Source organism: Bos javanicus, chromosome 16, assembly GCF_032452875.1.
Source record: "Bos javanicus breed banteng chromosome 16, ARS-OSU_banteng_1.0, whole genome shotgun sequence".
In the NCBI taxonomy this organism is placed as follows: Eukaryota; Metazoa; Chordata; class Mammalia; order Artiodactyla; family Bovidae; genus Bos; species Bos javanicus.
Window position 1 is genome coordinate 66,879,578 of NC_083883.1, and position 22,454 is coordinate 66,902,031.

Here is a 22,454-nt window from a genome sequence, read left to right on the forward strand (position 1 = left end):
AAAAAAATTGGTTTGGCAGAAAAATAAAACAATCGTTCTGAGAAAATGCAAAATAAATGATTTTCATTCCATACCTACTTTTCAGTTTCAATATATTAGAACAAGAAGATTAAGAGAAGGTACATTTGTAACGAATTGAAGCATCTGAAGCATTCCATAACTCTTTTTTAAATTTATCTTACCGATTCAGTTTCATTTTGGGATTAAAATAAGAATCTGTTTTCTGAGGTACAGTATAGTTAGGACAAACTTGTACATCTGTGTCTGCCTCTTTCAAAATTTCTTTAGGTGGTTTAGCAGCAGAAGCTAAAATTAAAAAAAAAAAAGATTTCCAGTGAAATAGAAAATAATTATAAATATCAAGAACAACATAAAAAATAACCTTCCTTTATAATAGTTTCACGTTAATGAAATCAGTTGAGTAGATGTCAAAAAAAAAAAATCACCCAAAATTGATCTACATAGCCCTGTCTATGGAAAAGAGCAGCATTCCGTTAAGTATTTGGTGAATTAAAGTTTATCAGCTTAAAATCTTAACTGTCTAGCACATCAATGTATCTGTACACCTAATTAAGGACAGTTACCCTAAGACTGTGCCAAATCCTAAAATAACCTTTACTCATCAAACACTATATTGTGTTTATAGAGGCTGGTTGCTAAACACATATTTTATTATGGTTTAAATGTTAGAAAATTAACCTGTGTGGTAACATTCCATTAGCTAGCATGGATGACTAAGAGTCATTCTATTTCCTGAACATGCTTGACTTCAGAATATTTTTGTGATTTTAAATCACAAATTATATTCCAACAGCTGTAAGCTAATGTATAAAACAATTATTCTACTTTTAATATACATTAGAATCATTCTCCTATAAACTCAAATGAAATATTGATATATTTGTGTGAATATATTTTAATTATTTAAGAAAGGAGAAAGAATAATATGTGGAGGGGAATAACTGAGATTATTTATGTTTGGATTTCTTGATCAAATTACAATCAGAATGTTAACTGAGAACCATATTTCTCTTTCTACAATGCCACATAAAAGTAATCTTTCCTACTGTTATGTTACATATCTTTCTGTACTCACCTAAGTGTCAAGTCACATATCTCACAAGATAAGCCTTTCTCAAACCAGGTTCTGTGAGAAAATTAAGCCCTTCAAATAATTATTTCACTACTTTTTTCAATACTTAAAAGAAAGGTCCAGAGTACCATTCTAGATGTATTCATTACATATAATGGATGCCTTAGGGCAGAAGGGCTTAATTCTTGAGAAGGAACAACCTCACTATTAATAAGCTACTAATAACTTGATCTCACTCAGGACTATAAATAATCTTTATATATCACTCTGCCTCCTTTTTCCAGTGTTTTTCAACAACAAGTCTAAGATAGTTACAGGTACAGGAGCCATCAGTAATAAAATCCTATTATCTTTCATTAGGATATCTACATTTACTGGGCATCAGCTGCTTTTTTCTACTCATGTATTAAATACATCTGTTAAATTGAGACCAGTTTATACTGTTGGGAGTCTCACAGAAAAAAAAAAAAACACTGGATGGATTAGCAGTTAACTAAATGATCTGGTTAAGTCACAGTATTCTATCTGTCTGATGTCTAAAAATAATAATTAGACCACTGTTTAAGGATCTACTTATTAACATGTTAATGAGATTGCTCAACTCACCAGCAATATACCTGGATTTAGTCTCTCCTTTGTTCACATGGCGCCTGACATGTCCTAGCATATCTGTCCTTCTGGTGATTGTTGCTGAACAAATGATACAATGATAATGGGCGCCCATTTTACTGGATATCTATCAAACAGAGTATTTAATTTAAATACATAAAAAACTTACTAAGACAATGAAATAAAAGTTTATTTAAGGTTGTGAATTTAAGTATGTTAGAAGATAGTATTCATTTTGCCATGTGACTCTGAAAGGATCTTTATTTCCTTACCTATATTTACATCTGCTTTTTAATGTTACAATAGGTCACAAGTTTGTTAGTTTTTTCCCATTCATTCTAATCAACAAATAACTACTCTTATCTTCTATAAGCAACACTTATAAATGGTACGATATAGCAGCAGTGTGTTGGCAGACATATAACTGGCTCTCCGGGAAAATACGGCCCTCATTTGTAGTGTCTGCAGGTCTGTGATCTAAACACTCTACCATAGCCAATGTCAAGCTCCACATGTGACATTTCAAGCTACCCATGTGACATCACTGAATGTGAATTAGGGAAGAGATGTGCAGTATCACAGCAGAGAACACTGCCACCATGCAGACACAGTACATACATATAAATGACACACGAGCACAGATATAGTAAAATAACTGGGAAGTAGTGAGTTGTTGAGTATTCATTACTTTTGTTTTTAATATAATTTATTTACTTTTAAGTTCACATTTTTAAATTTTTGATGATGGCCACATTTAACAACCGGCTCTCCAGATTTCTGGAAATCTGAGCTAGTGCTGCTGCTGCTGTTGCGGCTGCTGATAAGTCGCTTCAGTCGTGTCCGACTCTGTGCGACCCCATAGGCTCCTCCGTCCCTGGGATTCTCCAGGCAAGAACACTGGAGTGGGTTGCCATTTCCTTCTCCAATGCATGAAAGTGAAAAGTGAAAGTGAAGTCGCTCAGTCGTGTCCGACTCTTAGCGACCCCATGGACTGCAGCCTACCAGGCTCCTCCGTCCATGGGATTCTCCAGGCAAGAGTACTGGAGTGGGGTGCCATTGCCTTCTCTGGAGCTAGTGCTAGCACACTCCTAAGTGTTAAAGACATAATAAAAAGTCTATTTTTTCAAGCAAAAAGTTCTCACTTTTTAGTTTCTTATTTAGTTAAGAACAAGACGACTTCCAATAGCTCTTCCCTGCTTATGATGCCTTCTTACTCTTTACTCGCGATCACAGGGCAAGGACAGAACAGTCAAGAACATTCCACAATTTATGGCATTGTGATTATCATACTCAAAATATCTTAGATAGGGTTAATGGGCCAAGCATTATCCTGACAAAGTATACTTAAGAATGTTTTTCTCCCCCAATACTTTACTTTTTTTGTGTGGCCTAAAAGGAAAATTTACTAATAATGATTTATTAAGCTAATATGCATTCAGGATAGTGTCACTATAAAATATTTTATAATTTGTATTCCCCAAAGGTTAAATGTATCCTAATACAAACACATGTACTTTTTAAAGTTACTGAGGTTTCAGTAGTGTCTTCATTCTGTCCTTTGACAAATTAAGAGGAAGAGCATAGGGAGGATGAGTATGAATCAACACTATTAAGACCCTTGCTAAACCACAGAAATTAAGTTATTATTCTATGACCAAAATTTATTTGGAAAGAAAAGTGCTTTCTACTTAAATTCTCCATTTCAAAATTAGTATGTGGGTTAATTTTCCTTTCGAACATATGATAGCAGGTGATCTGACTGAAATTAAAAACTATAAAATGAAAAGTTCAATACAGCAACAATTTTCACACATTTCTTATTTTTCCTACTATGGTAATCTGAAAGCCCTTGAAAACAAAATCTTAAAAGTAAACCTCATTGCTGAATATACACATTTTAGTCTTAAAACAAGTAAAAGTCTAAAAGCAAGTAGTCTAAAAGCAAGTACTTCCTTTAGAGATAGCTAAATCTAAAAACAACAAATCTAACATGTGATTACCTGTTCTCCAATAATGTTTGGTTTCACCGGTCGACAAGGTAAGTGACAGATGCACATCCGGTAACCTAGAAGGAAGAACTGCTGCTTGTCTTATCACTGCTCATCAAAAGTTCAATTATTATTAAAATTACTACCAAATTTATAAGAATAATGGGGATTATTCTTATATCTGTAATGTCATAATTTATCTGAATGAGACTAACTTAGTTTTATGCATTTGCTATATATATGACACGGTATAAAAACATACACAAGAGATCTAGGTTCAGAATCTGGTTGTTCCAAAAACATCTGTTATTTTGCATTAGTCATGTAGCTTCTTTGGGACTCAGTTTTCTCATCTACTTTTTGCCATCTTGACTTTTTCTCAACTTCATCTTCTTGCCTTATGCTGCATTTACTATTACACAGCGTCTTCTTCATCAATGATATGGCACTTAGTTCTCTTTGCGTACTTCCTACTTAATCTTTACAGATCCTCTTCCCTCTCTCATACTCTAAAATGTAGATTTTCTGTATGATGGATCTGCTACATAAATTTTTTCTCACTTCCTGACTAACTTGAATGCCTTTCATGATTGCGACTATCTCCCCTATGAGAAGGAATTCCAAATTATAGCTCTATTATCAATTCATTCCTGAGGGCCAGATCTCTACTTCCAATCGCCTACTCAAGACATGTGAGTGATTATTTCAAAACCTATTGTCAAGGACTTCCCTGCTGATGCAAAGGATAAGAATCTGCCTGCGAAGGCAAGGGAAACGGGTTCAATCCCTGGCCCAGTAAGATTTCACATGCTGCGGAGCAACTAAGTCTGTGCACTACAATTCTTAGCCTGAGCTCTAGAGCCCAGGTGCCGCAACTCCTGAAGCCCATGCTTCTAGACCCTGGGCTCCACAACGAGAGAAGGCACGGAACGGCACCAAGAAGCCCACACGTTGCAAAAAAGAGTGGCCCTGCGCACAGCAATGAAGACCCAGTGTAACCAAAAAACATTAAAAAACAAAACAAAACCTACTGTCAAGGACTAAACTTTTCACTTGACTCTTGAACCAGGTTTCTTTTTTTACTTTTTTAATGAATAATAAAGCCTTCCAGTTACTCCTAACTCAAAAACTGTAAACTTATCTCTAACTTCCTTCTTCTCATACTTCTAGTTCAGTTCACTTTACATCCAATCATTTTTCTTAGCTGTGTATCCTGAAGTGTCTTAGGACCCAGACCTTGGACCATTTCCTTTGTACCTATATGTACTCTTAAGGTCGTTTCATCCAGACTTTCAGCTTTAAATACCATCTGTATTCTGACAACTCCCAAATATGTATCTCTAGCCCAAACCTTTGCAGATTTATGTGCCCTCCAGGCTCCCTCCACTAGATGAATCTCAACATCCGTATGGCTAAATCTGAAGACATGTTCTTCTTTCTCACGTCTAATGCAGTCTTCTCCAGTTAGGTAAGGCACTCTTATTTTGTCCTTCATCTCATTCCTATTCCTTCAGCAGATCTTATTCAACATATTTACCAACTACTTTGAAGCCTGTTCACAAAGACAAAAGCTATCATATTCCCCATCTACCAGATCACCATCATGTGAAAGAACGCAACAGCCTAAAGAACATGACAGTAAAGAATACCATGAACCATCAAACAGAAGGGAATAACCTGGAGGCGAGAGACCAGAGATTAAACAATGGCTTATATAAAGCAATTACTTCATTACCTTTGTAATTAAAATGAGATCGTTTTTGTTAAGAAGTCAATATGGTTTACTACACATTCTCATAAATAATTAAACATAAGATACTATGGCTCCTGAATTAGTCTCTAATTCACTTTTTCTCTAAGTAACTAGTGACAACCTTTTACCAATACTATAAGAAAATAGTTCTGCCTTCTTTTTGGAGTGTCTTATAATGACTGTTTCATTTAGTCTGGTTGAAACTCCAGATAACCACATTTCACAGTCAGTGTACTTGCATAATCATATACAAATTTAAGTATGTACATGTTTAGGGTTTTTTTGGGGGAGGGGAGTATTTTTGTTTTTATCATATATATTGCTATTTTCGGGCTTCCCTAGTGGCTCAGACGGTAAAGCATCTGTCTGCAATGCAGGAGACCCGGGTTCGAGCCCTAGGTTGGGAAGATCCCCTGGAGAAGGAAGTGGCAGCCCACTCCAGTATTCTTGCCTGGAGAATCCCATGGACCGTGGAGCCTGGTAGGCTACCATCCATGGGGTCGCAAACAGTTGGACACGACTGAGCGGCTTCACTTTCACTACTATTTTCATAGTTTACCATGAAAATCCTTCCAAGCAAGCTAATATAGATCTAATACACTCTTCTCAATGGCTGCATAATATTTCATGGTCCGTATGTACCATAATTTATTCAATCATCTTTGATTTTTAGTTCCAAGTTTTTGTTTCTAAGCACATGATGCAATGAACATTCTTGTACATCTTTGTCTATTGCTTCCTTTACTCTTAGCAGAGGGAGTGCCTGGAGGAAAAATATTTTAAATTTTTTAAATGTTGCCAAATTTCTTTCTAAAAAAAGGCTGTAATATATCATCCGTTGGAGAAGGAAATGGCAACCCACTCCAGTATTCTTGCCTGGGAAATCCCATGGACTGAGGAGCCTGGCGGGCTACAGTCCATGGGGTCACAAAGAGTCGGACATGCCTGAGTAACTAAACACATATAATCCATAATTCACTACCTCAGAATCTAACAATAACTCTCCCTAGGAAGTCTTTTAACTTGGTAAAATCGTGCTTTTTGTCCTTCGACTTCATTCTTCATTTGAATCCTCTTGTTAAACTTACTCCCTCAAATTGTGCCGTTTTTGTCACTGTTGTAACTTTTTTTTCCCCTCATTTCCATTTATCAAGAGTAGAGAAAGGCTCTGGGTTTGAATATTTATCTTATATCTCACGACTGTTCCAAAAACTCTCATTAACTCTGTTCATTTTTAAGTCAGCAGCAGGGAAAAAAAGAGATGTTATCTTCTCTTTTCCAATATTCATACCAATTATTTTCTTGTTTTATTTTTATTATACCTTCAAAACTATTACTGGAGTTAATATTAATCGTAGTTAATTAAAAACTGTAGTTGTTCTAATAAAAAAAGGAAAAGTAAAACTTATGAAAACATGGTTCATTAAGTAATGTGGGCCTTCAGGGCCAAGCCAAGTACCCAACACAGAACAGATACTTAATAGTTTGTCAAACTAAACTACTGGTGTCATAAATATCTACTGCCTAGAGAACTATGTGGTCCTTTATTAATAAATACATTAAAAGAGGGGCATTATATCCTTCATAATTTTAAACTGAAGATACTTGATTATGTTGTCAGTAAAATTCCAAAACTAGTACAAAATCGTGAATTTCATTTACATCACTTTTTAGTAAGTACAAAAATACAAACCTTCAAATTCGACGGAGACTTTCCAGTGTAAATTCTGAAGGTGACGATGAAGCTTGTGACTATTACAAGCTCTGAATTTCTCCTTGGGGCACAATGGACAAGCCTGTTTGTTTCCTGTTAATGAAAAAAGAACCAATAAAGCAGAGAATATACCAGGTCTTCATGCTTAAATTTGCCTACAAAAGAAGTTAACAGGGGACCCTTTCTCATCCTTGCCTCTCAAAACACACACACACACACACACATTCCTTAGATAACATCTTTCTTAATATTTATTAAGGTGAAGTCATTCTTGCCTCAGCAGGTACTTAACAATAATTGTTTTAGGACACTGTCAGTGACTGATTTTTATCCTAAAACTCTCCTCTCTGTGGCGAGCTGATATCCCTGTTACCACTGGGTATGGAGAAGATGAGGAAATGATAAACTACATGATATCCCCCCAGGCAAAATGCCTTCCAGAAAGAATGTCGTTCTGCACTTTGGGCAGGGGAAAAGGCAGGAGTTGTCACACTTACAGAGGGATAGGAGCTAGACAGACAAAAGTATCAGCTCTGGTATTCTACTCTAGCAGCAACAAAAACAGTTAACATGTGGAATTAAAAAAATGAAAGAAGGAAGGGGCAGATTGGATGCAATACTCTGTATCCTATTACAGTGGCTTTGGGCTTCCCTGGTGGCTTAGATGGTGAAGAATCCACCTGCAATGTGGGAGTTGTGGGTTTGATCCCTGGGTCGGGAAGATTCCCTGGAGGAGGGCCTGGCAACCCATTTCAATATTCTTGCCTGAAGAATCCCCTGGACAGAGGAGCCTGGCAGGCTCCAGTCCATGGGGTCACAAAAGGTCAGACATGACTGACTAAGCACACGGCACACATCCTACTACTGAATTTGTTAAATTCTTCCTTCTTCATTAACATATTATTAAAAAGATTATGGATCATCAAAACAGAAGTTTCATTTAATTAGAAATGTAATGTATCTTAATAATAACTTTAATAGTACTAAAAATAAATCTCAAATCCAGGTTTAAATCAATAAAATATACAGAAACAGTAACTCAATTTTTAAAAAATTTATTTGACTATACCAGGGTGTTTTTGTTTTGATCATCCTGTGTGGCATGTGGGATCTTAGTTCCCTGACCAGGAATCCAACCCATGCCTCCCTGCATTAGAAACACAAAGTCTGAGCCACTGGACTACCAGGTAAGTCCCAATAACTCAATTTTTAATCCAGCAAATATCTTTCACATATAGCACATAGCAAGTATAAGCACAATTTTTAAAATATACTCTCTACTTCAAAAAACCATGAGGAGATCTTGAGGATGGAATCCAAGCACTAAGGATGATAAAGTAGAACGACAGGAGCTCAGGGCACTAACAACACTGTGAAACTCTGTACCAGCTCTACTTTGCCAGTCTTGAGATTTCTTTCTTGTGACAGAATAAAAGCCTCCATACGATTTTTTGGATTTCTGTTACTCATAGTAAAACGTTAATTCCTAACAAAGCCCTTATATATCCATGAGACTGTAATTTCCTTGAGGGGTTGTGAAATAACTTACCTCACAGTGCCCTTACATATAGAAGGGTACCATTTCCTAAGTTAAAAAACATTATCTTACTTCTGCCCTAGCTTGGAGGAAATAAACAAGTTCATGCTTACCAAAATTTTCATGAGTAGAAAGATGACAAATCATTAGAAACTGACCAAAAAAACACAAAAAAAAACAGAAACCCTCCAAAGATGGAAATACCTGCATCAAGATTATCTGAGTTCAGTGAATTGGCAGAGTCACAATCCCCTTCAGTTACGAAAGCTAACTTCTCTAAATCAGCAAGCTGCCTTTGAATTGAGATGTGTCTCTCTGAAAGGAAAGTTTAAGAGTTAGGAAATTATGCTTTAACAATATGTATTCCATCTTCAATTTCATTTTATCACGTCACACAGAATTTTACACTTTCATTTCCTATAGCACAGTGCCTTAGTACCTAGGCAGAACTCAGTTTGTAAATGACAAGTGTGTCTCAGAAGTCAAAGAGTTGCCACTGCATAACCTCACAGCTTTTAAATTTTATCTTATTATTCAATATAGTTTTACAGAAAATGTTTCTAGTCTGTATAAAACACTGAAGCCAGGTTTCCTGTTTTCAAAGAACTTTCAATCGGGTGAGAGATAAACATGTTAATTACTAACTGTAACACCAGGCAAGATGAATGAAGACTTAAGGGTAAAGGTAATATGATGTGGGTTTACAGAGGAATAACTCATTCCAACAACTGCCTCTAAGAAGCCTTCACTGAAGTGGTGTTTGACCAAGACTTAAGGTATAAACAGGTTTTCAGTAAGTAGAGATTTGGTGTCTGGCCTTATAAACTGAAATAACCTTGTAACTGAAATAAACAAAGGCATGTGGTGTAAAAATATATAGCCACTTCCCCACCACTCCTGGCTGGAAAGTAGTACGTTTGGGGGATAGAGCTGGTAGAAAGATAATGCAGCCAAAAATGTAGTACAGATCATGGGAGGCATAAATTTTATATAAGTTAGTTTGAACTATACTCTTTAGGTAATGTTAAATCTTTTCAGATTTTTGAGTAAATAAATGATATGATTTGAATGCATTTCAGAATCTGTAGTTGTAGTACCAAAGATCAATAATTGAGGTGAGAAATTAGTAATGGAAAGGTACTAGAAAATAGAAGGTAAAGAAAAGCAGCAGAGGACTTGGGATGTGAAAGGGTGAAGATTAAAGAACAATTGAGATTTTGATACAAGTACTATTAACCAATAAAAAGGAAGAGGAAAACAGTTTTGGCAGAAAGGAAGAGGAAGAATGGGAATTCAGTTTTTACACAGTGTGTTTGATTACTGCTGGAATTAGGTACGCAAGTCCAGTAGGCAGTTGAATTGTAGTGGAAGGTCAGAAGGGATGCTGAATAGATATAACTCATAAATACGCATGTTAGGTGAAACTAAGAGCATCAGTAAGAAAGCCTAGGGGGAAATGTTTTGAAACTGAGGATAAAAAAGCCAAAACTCAGTCCCAATAACACATTTTCAGGTTATTCAAATATTACACATTCTTCAAATTACATATTTGTAAATTTTGGAATAAATGAATAAATCATTCCAAAATATATTTAACATATTCTTGATTAGAATTTAACATATTCATGATTAGAATGCATGTGGAATGCATTCCCCAATGCCGCTTAATCCACCACTGATTAACAAAAATGGATACAATTTTGAAGTGAGGTGTGGAGGGATAGGAGACGTTGAGGAAAAGGAATCAAGAGGGTAGCTTCAAAAAGAAAAAATGGTATAGAGAATCAAGATAATGCAGAAGCCAGGAAAGAAGGGACTGTAAAAGAGTAGTGCTTAACAGTAAATATCACAAATAGTTGTAGAGATCAAGAAAAGACTACTGGATTTAGTATTTAGTAAGTTTCTGGAGACCTTTAAGAAGGTTCAGTGAGGCGTTTTTAGAGTACAAATAGAACTGGAAAGAGAAATGAAGTACAGAAAATCAGCATAGATTACTTTTTTCAAGAAATCTGCTAGTATTTAAAAAAAAAAAAGAGATGGGATTTTAACTTGCTTCTTTCTTTTTAAGGATGGAGAGACCTGAATATTGTAGCCCTATGGAAAGAAATGTTAACAAAGTAGAATTCTAAAAAAAACAAAAAAAACAAAGTAGAATTCTGAATATATGACTCAGAGATGGTAACTTATAGGAAAAGATTTCCAATGAGTTAGGAGTCAATGGGATAAACCACAAGGCTTAATATTACATAATTAGATTATATAATTTCTCCACACTGCTGTCTTCCTGCCTATTCTCTCCAAGCTTCACTCCCAGTTGCTTTGTTTCTCTTCTATATAATCTACATTCTTGTTTGTCTCATCTACAAATAAGCAGTAAGAAGCCAAGGGCTATGTTAAATGCCTAGTGCAGTAACCTGCACACAGCAGGCACTGGTTTAAAAAAAAAAAAAAATCATTAGTCTTTTTGGGTGCAGTAGCACACTGAGTCAAAATTTTGGAATTCAATTCAGCCCTATCAGACATTCCTGTTAAAATTTATTAAAATATATTTTACCTAATTCCAAAATGAGAAACACAAACAGCAACAAACAGCAACATTGTTATATATATAAGGTATATATATATATATACCTGATATATACCAATATATCAGGTATTGTTCAAATGACTTACAATGAGGCACTTTCTATAAACAGATAAACTGTTTTCCCATTTGATGAAAACTTTTAATTACAGGCCCAGACAGTAAGATTCAGGCAATGAATCTGTACATTCATTACATATGTACAAACCAACCTATTTAATTTGAAATCACTGGCTTCCATACTTCAAAGATCTGTGTGTGTCAAACAAGATACATAGTACTACTAACGACGTGTTTATTGCAATCATTCTAACTACTAAGTAGTACAGAGTAAGTGAAAGGGGCCCAGTAAGTTAGAAAACTGAAAATCCTGTAGTCCACTACTGAAGAAAACTCTAAAGATCTGTCTAAAGATTCATGAAAACGCCTAAGCACATCTCTAAAGTCACTTTCTGGTTCAAGACAGTAGATATCAATCTGTACTTAAAATCACTCGATCTTTTTGTAACTCGCTAATAATCTAGAAGTCAATAGGCAAACCTCTTATTAAATCAGATGATTCCAAGATGCTAGGCGGTTCTTTTAAAACTTCTTTTTCTTCCTCAATTTTCAATTCTACTTCAGATATGCCATCTTCATCTTGCCTATATGAGACTGATTTCAAAGGGCTAACTAGACCATCTAAAAATAATTTTCAAAATGTGATTAATATGTTTCTAATGCATTTCCAATTTCTTAATCACTATTTGTTCCAGAAATGCATTTTCAGGTTTTTAAAACATCACACATTCTTTAAATACTCATAAATTCTGGAATATCTGAATAAATCTTCCCAAACTATGTTTAACATATTCATGATGGTAGGGAGATGGAGAAAGCATACATCCCCTAAAGCTGCTCAAGCACATAAAAAGACCGTATCTAGAGGTGAGTTTAGGAGGATATCTTACTCTGGAGTTTATCTGCTCTTCCCCCATTGCAGTTGCGGAAGAAACAATTGGCCTTATTTAGCACTTAACTAGCTTTGATCTTCCGGGATGAGGAGAGGCCCACCTGAGGCATTCTGACCTTGGTCTTTTCTGTGATCCACCCTACTCTTTAGCAATCTGTATGTTGTTTAAAAATTGCAGAAATAATTCTATTAGATTATAACTACTGAAATGTGTTTTTTTTTTACACATTAACCTCAAAACTGGCTTAGAAGTAGGAAAGACAACAAATTAAGATTTTTGTTGTTATGATTCAGAAAAAGCATAAAGGTCAATCTGGGGACAAAATTTTTAAAGAAAAGTTTCTCAGAGCTTACGTTTAAAAATGTTCAGACGATTCTTGATAAAGTGTTACTTATCAATCTTTTAAATTCTTTTATGGCCTAATAAACCATCACTTATAAAACATGCAAGCACAATTAATACAGGCTATTAATTTTCGACAGCCGACTTGGAGAAACGTACAAAACTCAATGCGTATTTACGTCTGAGGGAAAACAACTATAATTTAGTCACTCTATCTTAAACTACTCGTCAGCCCCAAATTCTTTTTGGAGGCAAGCTGCTAAAGAAAAAATGAGAAAAACCCCATCTCGTGTCTATTTCTAGACATAAAACCTAATTGACAGCAACGGTTTCTAAATCTTGGCAGTTAGCACCTACTGCAGTAAACTCGGTTACTCTATCATATTTTAAAGGACACAGGGAAATATGGCAGACAGGGCTGAGAGGGAAACTACCAAATGAGGTGTAACTTCTAATTTCTGTACCAGAAAAAGACCTCCTTTAAAGAAGACGTCCACGATCCCATTATTTCCTTCCACCTGCAGCACCACTGGCCTCCACAGATCATTCCCTGTGAGATCCCCGAGGTTTGTGGAGATGCCGTCCCCCACCCTGTACCCGTTTTTACCGCTATACGGGTCCCTCGTTCCTCCCCCCATTTCGCTAAAACTGCCTTTTCCCCCGTAAAAACCATTCCAGTGAAGAAGGGCCTCCCCTACTCCCCAGCAAGGCGCACTTTCTTGCTTCTCCTGCGGCAGAAAGATCTGGGCCTCCCTGCACTTACTGCTTTCAGCCTCATCAGGGGCAGAGGCTAGGGACGGGGACAGGGCCGAAGCCTGGGCCAGGGCAGGGGCTGGGACTGGAGCCGAGGCCGGAGTCGGAGCCGAGGCCGGGGCCGGGGTCGAGGCCGAGACCGGAGCCGAATCCGGGGCCGGTGCTGGGACCCGAGCCGAGTCCGGGGTCGGGGTCGGGACCGGGACCTGGACCACCTCCACCTTCTCCTGGGGCAGCAGCTCCTCCTCCGCCATATTCTCCATAGTTACCGCCTCCTTGCCAGGCCCGCCCGGGGACCAGCAGGGGCTCACTGCGGAGTGAGAGAAATGGCGTGAAAGCCCAGAGGGCCGGATCCGAGAAGTGGGGAAGCAAATGGGGAGGGCGAGATGCGTGCAACAGACAAAAGATGAAGAATCAGTGACCAAATCCAGTCAGCAGAAAAATTAAAAGCCACAGGCAGCGATTCGCGGTCCCGTCCGCTTCCTTTTCCCCGAGGCGTTACGACGACAGCCCCGCCTGCGCAGGAGCATGCTGGGGGATGGCGTCCAATGAGGTCAGAGAGTTCCGTTTCCACCGTGCGTCTCCGTTCTAGCCGTCAACCACCGAACGCAATCAAAACTACAATACCCAGAGTGCACCGCGCCGCTCGGGGCGGAGCGGGGCGGGGGGGTGGTGCCAAGGGCTTGGAGGAAGTAAATGCAAAGCTAAACAAACGTTCCTGGAACATCCCATGGACAGAGGAGCCTGGTAGGCTACAGTCCATGGGGTCGCAAAGAGTCGGACACGACTGAGCGCCTTCACTTCACTTCAAACAAATGCTCCGGAGCGTTCGAGCGCCAGCTACCTTCCGAGCGCAGAACTACATTTCCCAGCGGGCGTCGCGCTCGGGGTCCCTTTCTCAGGGTTTGGGCGTCCCAAATCGCAACCGGCGCGGCCTCTGGTAAGTAACGTAGGGAAGCCGAGGGGTTAGTTGACGTTTCGGTGGGTACTCTCCATGCCTCACTCCGGGACCGAAATGGGGCAGCCGGCGGGACGGACGGAGGATTCGGGGGCCTCTCGAGCCTGGGCGGGGCGACTCTGTGGGCGGACCCGGAGTTGAGCCTGCTCTGTGAAGGGTGTGGTTCTGGCTCGGCTCTGCCTTCCGGGCAGCCTCTCGCCACGGGTTGGGTGCAGTGTGTTTCTAACCGAGTCCGCGGGATTAGGCGGTTTCTGGGCCGCTTGTCAGTTAGGTGGACTTCCAGATGGGGGTCTGCTCTTCAGATCACACCATGATCTGAACACTCTTTTCCTTTTAATTTTGTTTTAACCTACGTATTCCCAATAGCAGCGCCGCGCTGTGGCTGTAAGATTCCTGTGGATGGTGAATTGCTGGGGCCCAGGAGTGGGGAGAAGAGCCTATGCTTACATTTAGGCTTTTAATATCCAAGGCTCCTGAATGTGTGGAGCTTCAGGGCACTTGACTGATGCGATTCAGATTCCTCAAGGCGTCTAAGTTTCCAGGCCTCCGTACTTCTCTTTCCTCTCCGAGCCTGCTTGAGTTTAAGGCGCGCTCCTTCAAGGCCACTGCGGGAGGCAAGAGGAATGCCTTGTTTTCTGACTGCTCTGCCTACACTGGTCCGAATTTTACAGGAAGCAGAAAGGGAGAGGGAGTCTTCTTTTAGTCTCAGGTATTCGCACTTCCCGTTCGGTTTTCCTAGTTAATAAAAGTGATACTTAATAGTTTTCTTCTTGGTCTGTTTATTTTCTATTTGTTTTCAGTACCCAGGGGAGAGCGAGTGTGCTTTTTTTGGCATTTCGAAACTCAAAACAGGAATGTGGTCCTCCCTCCCAGAACTTAGAAAGTATATGTGGAGGGGTTTCCCCCTCCTCTCCTTCCCAGTTAAACAATTTATCCCATGGAAGTTTTTGTGAATTGTGATTCTAAAGCCCTCTTAGTGGCCCCATCCACAAGTTTTAACTACTATTCCTGGATGTATATACTGCCTCACTGGTCTTAACAGTTAATTAAAAATGGGAAGATAACTATAGTTTGCAGGCATGAGTAGTGGATATTTATGCATCATCTAGGAACCAGTGATGTTTTAATTTGTGAAAGAATGGATGGTTAATTGAAAGCTTGATTTAGGATGTCAATTTCATTAATACCAGTTGAAAACCAGAAGATGAAAAGGGCTAGATTTTTAGTCTGTGTATTCTGTGGAATTTTAATCAGAATTCCCAAGCATGGTCCCTGCTCTTGAGCCATCCTAAAGAAGGCATCTTCAAAGTTTGAAAAATTATATTGAGTATATTACTCATCTATTGCTGCGTAAGTTCTTCAAAACTTTATGGCTTAAGACAACCAAATACACTTCTTACCCCACAGTAGATATGAGTCAGGAGTTCAGAAATGGCTTTCTGGGGGTATCTGCCTTAGGGTCTCTCATCACATTGCAGTGAAATACTTGCAAGGGATGCTGCCTAGTGGATGCTTGATTAAGGCTGCAGGATCAGCTTCAAGGGTGGCCAACTCACACGCCTATAAGTCCATTCATTTTTGGCAAAAGGTTTCAGCTCTTCCTTGGTGGGCTTTTCCTAGGGTTACTTGAATGTCTTCATGATATGGTGGCTGGCTTTTCCTAGGGTGAACAATTCAAGACAGAGAAAGGCAGAAGCCACAGTGTGTTATTTGACCTGGCCACATATTATATAAATATATCCTGTTGGTTGCACAGGTCATCTCTACTTATTGTGAGAGGAAACTTCATAAGAGACGGTGGCAGCAGAGATCAGGAGCCAATTGGGAAGCAGGCCAGCACAGGAAATCTCCACTCATTTAGTTTATATTTTGATTTCCATAAAATTGGTATGAATGGTACACTAATATAATTTGTCACAGTACATATGTAGGTGTTTTTCTTTTGATAGTCTACTCTCTGCAGTATTTTTTTTTCTGATTTGTCTTATGGATAATAGATTCAAATTGGTTTTGTGTATATGTGTGTGTGTGTGTGTGTGTATTCAAAGCACAACATGAAAGGGTTTAAATTGTAAAAGGTAAAAAAACCAACCCATTGCCTTAAGCAATTTATTTCATGGAAGTTATTGTTTTTCCTTATACCTTTCTCCCCATGGAATGGGATCCTTGGAACAAGAAAGAAAAATGAAGATTATTCCTGTAATCTGGAAGCTCAACTGTGAATTTAATTATTGCCATGAATTATCTTAAAAGGCAAAATTTCTGGATAATTTAGAATCTGTCATTAGAAGTGTATGTTGACTGTTTTATTAATTTTTATTATTATTAGATTTCTGGTTTCAGTATTTTCTTTGTTCCATATTCTTCAAAACATTCTACAAGTTTGATTTAGTGTAACTGATCATTCTTTTATAGAACTTCACTTACTGTGATCATGTTTGACCAGGAGTACTTGTAATTGCTTGGTTTCTAGTCTTTGTTATGTTCTTAGCATCAGTACTTATCACTCTGTCTGTGTGTGTGTTGTGTGTGTGTGTTAGTTGTTCAGTCGTGTCTGACTCTTTGCGACCCCATGGACTGTAGCCTGCCAGACTCCTCTTTCCATGGGATTATCAGGCAAGAATACTAGAGTGAGTTGCCATTCCCTCTCCAGGGGATCCTCCTGACCTAGGGATCAAACTCTGGTCTCCTGCATCGCAGGCTCGTTCTTTACCGTCTCTGTGTCACATGGAAGTCCTATACATATCACTAGCAGCAATAAACTCTCCTTTGGACTTTGCTTGTGGACCCCTTTCTATCTTCTTGCCCCAGCAAATCTGGTGATGTTCCCAATCTCTGGCCTCTGTGTTCCAGTACAGGATGATTATATATACTATCTTTAAAGTGTTTATGACCATTGGGGATGACTGTGTGCAGGTTTCTTTCTTTCTGTCAGTAACAGCAGTATAGACTTGATCCAGACCCAGGCTGGAAAAGGGAGACTGGGATAAGAAATGGACAGAGGGACTGCAATGAGTAAGAGTTGAAAGTGACTCAGAATGAACAATCACTATTCTGGGAAAGAAAAATTCACCTACTCATTTACTCAGAGGGCATTTATGAACACCTCCTAAATTTTCGATACAGTGTACTCTTCAAGAAGCTCAGGGTCTAGCAGAAAGACAATTGCTGAAGCCAGTATTTTTTTAGACTCGACTATGTACTATCTGACAGAATGTGGTCCACTGGAGAAGGGAATGGCAAACCACTTCAGTATTCTTGCCTTGAGAACCCCATGAACAGTATGAAAAGGCAAAATGATAGGATACTGAAAGAGGAACTCCCCAGGTCAGCAGGTGCCCAATATGCTACTGGAGATCAGTGGAGAAATAACTCCAGAAAGAATGAAGAGATGGAGCCAAAGCAAAAACAATACCCAGCTGTGGATGTAACTGGTGATGGAAGCAAGGTCCAATGCCGTAAAGAGCAATATTGAATAGGAACCTGGAATGTTAGGTCCATGAATCAAAGCAAATTGGAAGTGGTCAAACAGGAGATGGCAAGAGTGAACATTGACGTTCTAGGAATCAGTGAACTAAAATGGACTGGAATGAGTGAATTTAACTCAGATGACCATTATATATACTACTGCAGGCAGGAATCCCTTAGAAGAAATGGAGTAGCCATCATGGTCAACAAAAGAGTCTGAAATGTAGTACTTGGATGCAATCTCAAAAACGACAGAATGATCTCTGTTTGTTTCCAAGGCAAACCATTCAATATCACAGTAATCCAAGTCTATGCCCCAACCAGTAATGCTGAAGAAGCTGAAGTTGAATGGTTCTATGAAGACCTACAAGACCTTTTAGAACTAACACCCAAAAAAGAAGTCCTTTTCATTATAGGGGACTAGAATACAAAAGCAGGAAGTCAAGAAACACCTGGAGTAACAGGCAAATTTGGCCTTGGAATATGGAATGAAGCAGGGCAAAGGCTAATAGAATTTTGCCAAGAGAACGCACTGGTCATAGCAAACACCCTCTTCCAACAACACAAGAGAAGACTCTGCACATGGACATCATCAGATGGTCAACACCGAAATTAGGTTGATTATATTCTTTGCAGTCAAAGATGGAGAAGCTCTATACAGTCAGCAAAAACAAGACCAGGAGCTGACTGTGGCTCAGATCATGAGCTCCTTATTGCTAAATTCAGACTTAAATTGAAGAAAGTAGGGAAAACCACTAGACCATTCAGGTATGACCTAAATCAAATCCCTTATGATTATACAGTGGAAATGAGAAATAGATTTAAGGGACTAGATCTGATATAGTGCCTGATGAACTATGGATGGAGGTTCGTGACATTGTACAGGAGACAGGGATCAAGACCATCCCCATGGAAAAGAAATGGGAAAAAGCAAAATGGCTGTCTGGGGAGGCCTTACAAATAGCTGTGAAAAGAAGGAAAGCAAAAAGCAGAGGAGAAAAGGAAAGATATAAACATCTGAATGCAGAGTTCCAAAGAATAGCAAGAAGAGATAAGAAAGCCTTCCTCAGTGATCAATGCAAAGAAATAGAGGAAAACAACAGAATGGGGAAGACTAGAGATCTCTTCAAGAAAATTAGAGATATCAAGGGAATATTTCATGCAAAGATGTGCTTGATAAAGGACAGAAATGGTATGGACCTAACAGAAGCAGAAGATATTAAGAAGAGGTGGCAGGAATACACAGAAGAACTGTACAAAAAAGAGCTTTATGACCAAGATAATCATGATGTTGTCATCACTGACCTAGAACCAGACATCCTGGAATGCGAAGTCAAGTGGGCCTTAGAAAGCATCACTACGAACAAAGCTAGTGGAGGTGATGGAATTCCAGTTGAGCTATTTCAAATCCTGAAAGATGATACTGTGAAAGTTCTGCACTCAATATACCAGCAAATTTGGAAAACTCAGCAGTGGCCACAGGACTGGAAATGGTCAGTTTTCATTCCAATCCCAAAGAAAGGCACTGCCAAAGAATGCTCAAACTACCCCACAATTGCACTCATCTCACACGCTAGTAAAGTAATGCTCAAAATTCTCCAAGCCAGGCTTCAGCAATACATGAACCGTGAACTTCCAGATGTTCAAGCTGGTTTTAGAAAAGGCAGAGGAACCAGAGATCAAATTGCCAACATCCGCTGGATCATCGAAAGAGCAAGAGAGTTCCAGAAAAACATCTATTTCTGTTTTATTGACTATGCCAAAGAGAAGGCAATGGCACCCCACTCCAGTACTCTTGCCTGGAAAATCCCATGGATAGAGGAGCCTGGTAGGCTGTAGTCCATGGGGTCGCTAAGAGTCGGACACGACTGAGCGACTTCCTTTCACTTTTCACTTTCATGCATTGGAGAAGGAAATGGCAGCCCACTCCAGTGTTCTTCCCTGGAGAATCCCAGGGACGGGGGAGCCTGGTGGGCTTCCGTCTATGGGGTCGCACAGAGTCGGACATGACTGAAGTGACTTAGCAATAGCAGCAAAGCCTTTGACTGTGTGGGTCACAATAAACTGTGGAAAATTCTGAAAGAGATGGGAATACCAGACCACCTGACCTGCCTCTTGAGAAACCTATATGCAGGTCAGGAAGCAACAGTTAGAACTGGACATGGAACAACAGACTGGTTCCAAATAGGAAAAGGAGTATGTCAAGGCTGTATATTGTCACCCTGCTTATTTAACTTCTATGCAGAGTACATCATGAGAAACGCTGGGCTGGAAGAATCACAAGCTGGAATCAAGATTGCCGGGAGAAATATCAATAACTTCAGCTATGCAGATGACACGACCCTTATGGCAGAAAGTGAAGAGAAACTAAAGAGCCTCTTGATGAAAGTGAAAGAGGAGAGTGAAAACGTTGGCTTAAAGCTCAACATTCAGAAAACGAAGATCATGGCATCTGGTCCCATTGCTTCATGGGGAATAGATGGGGAAACCATGTCAGACTTTATTTTTGGGGGGCTCCAAAATCACTGCAGATGGTGACTGAAGCCATGAAATTAAAAGACGCTTACTCCTTCGAAGAAAAGTTATGATCAACCTAGATCTAGCAGAGACATTACTTTGCCAACAAAGGTCCGTCTAGTCAAGCCTATGGTTTTTCCAGTAGTCATGTATGGATGTGAGAGTTGGACTCTGAAGAAAGCTGAGCGCCGAAGAATTGATGCTTTTGAACTGTGGTGTTGGAGAAGACTCTTGAGAGTCCCTTGGACTGCAAGGAGATCCAACCAGTCCATTCTAAAGGAGATGAGCCCTGGGTGTTCTTTGGAAGGACTGATGCTAAAGCTGAAACTCCAGTACTTTGGCCACCTCATGCGCAGAGTTGACTCATTGGAAAAGACTCTGATGCTGGGAGGGATTGGGGGCAGGAGGAAAAGGGGACGACAGAGGATGAGTGGCTGGATGGCATCACCGACTCAATGGACATGAGTCTGAGTGAACTCCAGGAGTTGGTGACGGACTGGGAGGCCTGGCATCCTGTGATTCATGGGTTTGTGAAGAGTTGGACATGACTGAGTGACTGAACTGAACTGAACTGTGTACTATCTTGTACAAGGTGCTTTTACATCTGTAGTTTCATTTAAGTTTTTAAAAAACCCTCTTGGATGAGTTATCTCTATTTTACACATAGTGGAACTAGGACTCAAAAAATGTACGTGTTTTGCCCGACATCTCACTCAGTGAGAGATGGAGCGTATGTTGAGAAAATGAAGATTTAGTGACTAATTGGTTTTGAGGTGTGGTTGGGGCAAAATATAATAGTCCTGCAGGCAATTGAAAATGGGAATGTGACGCTAGAGAGAGAAGTTTGCCTTAAAGGCATACTTTTGAGAGTCTTTCTTAAAAGGTGACCATCCCCACACTGATGGAAGGAAACAGGTCATGAGGCAGAATATAAGTAAAGTGGAACAATGAGACAATCCTATCATGTTGAGAATGGGTAAAATACAAAAATTATTTTTATAAAGCTCCAATCTTTAAGAAACTGAAAAAAGTATGATTTCTAATGTTTTTGTTGTAGCAATGGTTAAAAAAAAAAACCCACACACATAATGTGTTTTTGATGTTTCTTTTAGCTTTGCAAAATGTCCAACAAAGAATCTTGTGAAAAAAAGGAGACGTCTCGGAGAAAAGGCACCACCCCATCATCCAATATTGAAGTAAGAATTTTGACTTATTGACCTAAAGATACCCTGTTTTGCAGTTTTATTTTTGTGTGATGAAAAAAATATACCTCAGTGTTAAAACAAGTTATGTAAATATTTTGTTCTTCTGACCGAGAAAGAGTCATTTGTTTTTCTTTTCCTTCATTATTTTATTTATTCCTCTCAACTCTATGAGGTAGGTACTATTATTATCCCAATTGTACAAATGAAGAAACTGAGGCTTGGCAGCATCCTTTTTGGCTCTTTCTCCTCTTAAACTGTACTCTTGCAAGTGCCCAGCCTCAGTGTTCTCAATGTGGTAAATTGCAGTTACATTCTTTAAGTTGCTTGGACCAAAACCCTGGGCATCATGCTCTGCCTGCATCCCATCTATCAGCAAATTCTGTCAGCTGAGTGTGACTCCCACTCCCACTGCTATCACCATGATCCAGGCAAACAGCTTGCTTTCTACCTTTGCCTTCTTGTGCACTCACCATAACAGGCACAGTGATCCTATTAAAATGTTAAATCATGTCACTCTTCTGCTCAATATTTTCTAGTGATTTTCCACTTCAGAGAAAAAGTTAATGTCTTTGCTAGGACAGAAAACACATTACTGTCACTATCTCATCTCCATCTCATTCTCCCTTTGCTTTCTGCACTCCTTGGCTTCCTTATTGCTGCTCCAGTAAGCCAGGCACATTCCTGATTTGTGCTTGCTGTTACTCCCTTTAACTTTCCCTAGCTACTCACAGGGTTTGTTCCTTCATTTCATTAGGTCTCCGTTCAGGTGTCAAATTACCGGTGGGGACCCATTTTGACTACTTTGTTTAAAATTGCACCAGCCTCACCCTTGCCTCCCAGCCCTTCCTGACCCCTTTTTCTGCTTTATTATTATTATTTTTTTAATAGCATCATCTGATACACTAAATATATTACTTTACTTATTTGTAAGTTAAACCTGCAGTAGGTGTAACCTGTATGACAGCAGGGACTTTTATTTT

The 22,454-nt window shown here is 39.2% G+C and overlaps 2 protein-coding genes across 18 annotated transcripts in view; one reads left to right on the forward strand and one right to left on the reverse strand.

Moving 5' to 3' along the window:
* The window catches only part of TRMT1L (tRNA methyltransferase 1 like), a 34,629-nt gene extending 20,752 nt beyond the window's left edge, over positions 1-13,877 (reverse strand). Inside the window, exons 1-7 of one of the 3 annotated variants that reach the window (XM_061383481.1) lie at positions 13,337-13,869; positions 11,819-11,959; positions 8,899-9,009; positions 7,137-7,250; positions 3,703-3,767; positions 1,700-1,829; positions 183-306 (exon numbers count right to left, since the gene is read on the reverse strand). In XM_061383481.1, coding sequence (XP_061239465.1) covers positions 183-306; positions 1,700-1,829; positions 3,703-3,767; positions 7,137-7,250; positions 8,899-9,009; positions 11,819-11,959; positions 13,337-13,589 — 938 coding nt within the window. In that variant the 5' untranslated portion in view covers positions 13,590-13,869. Of the gene's footprint in view, positions 1-182; positions 307-1,699; positions 1,830-3,702; positions 3,768-7,136; positions 7,251-8,898; positions 9,010-11,818; positions 11,960-13,336 lie in introns of all 3 variants that reach the window. The other 2 variants (XM_061383482.1, XM_061383483.1) reach the window with 2 other exon arrangements.
* Positions 13,878-13,971: 94 nt separating this feature from the next.
* The window catches only part of SWT1 (SWT1 RNA endoribonuclease homolog), a 112,858-nt gene continuing 104,375 nt past the window's right edge, over positions 13,972-22,454 (forward strand). For 7 of the 15 annotated variants that reach the window (XR_009730060.1, XR_009730058.1, XR_009730056.1 and 4 more), the window contains exons 1-2: positions 13,973-14,266; positions 21,382-21,465. Coding sequence is in view for 10 of the 15 variants with exons in the window: in XM_061383477.1 (XP_061239461.1) it covers positions 21,391-21,465 (75 nt within the window). In the remaining 5 variants the exon portion in view is untranslated. The other 8 variants (XM_061383469.1, XM_061383474.1, XM_061383475.1 and 5 more) reach the window with 6 other exon arrangements.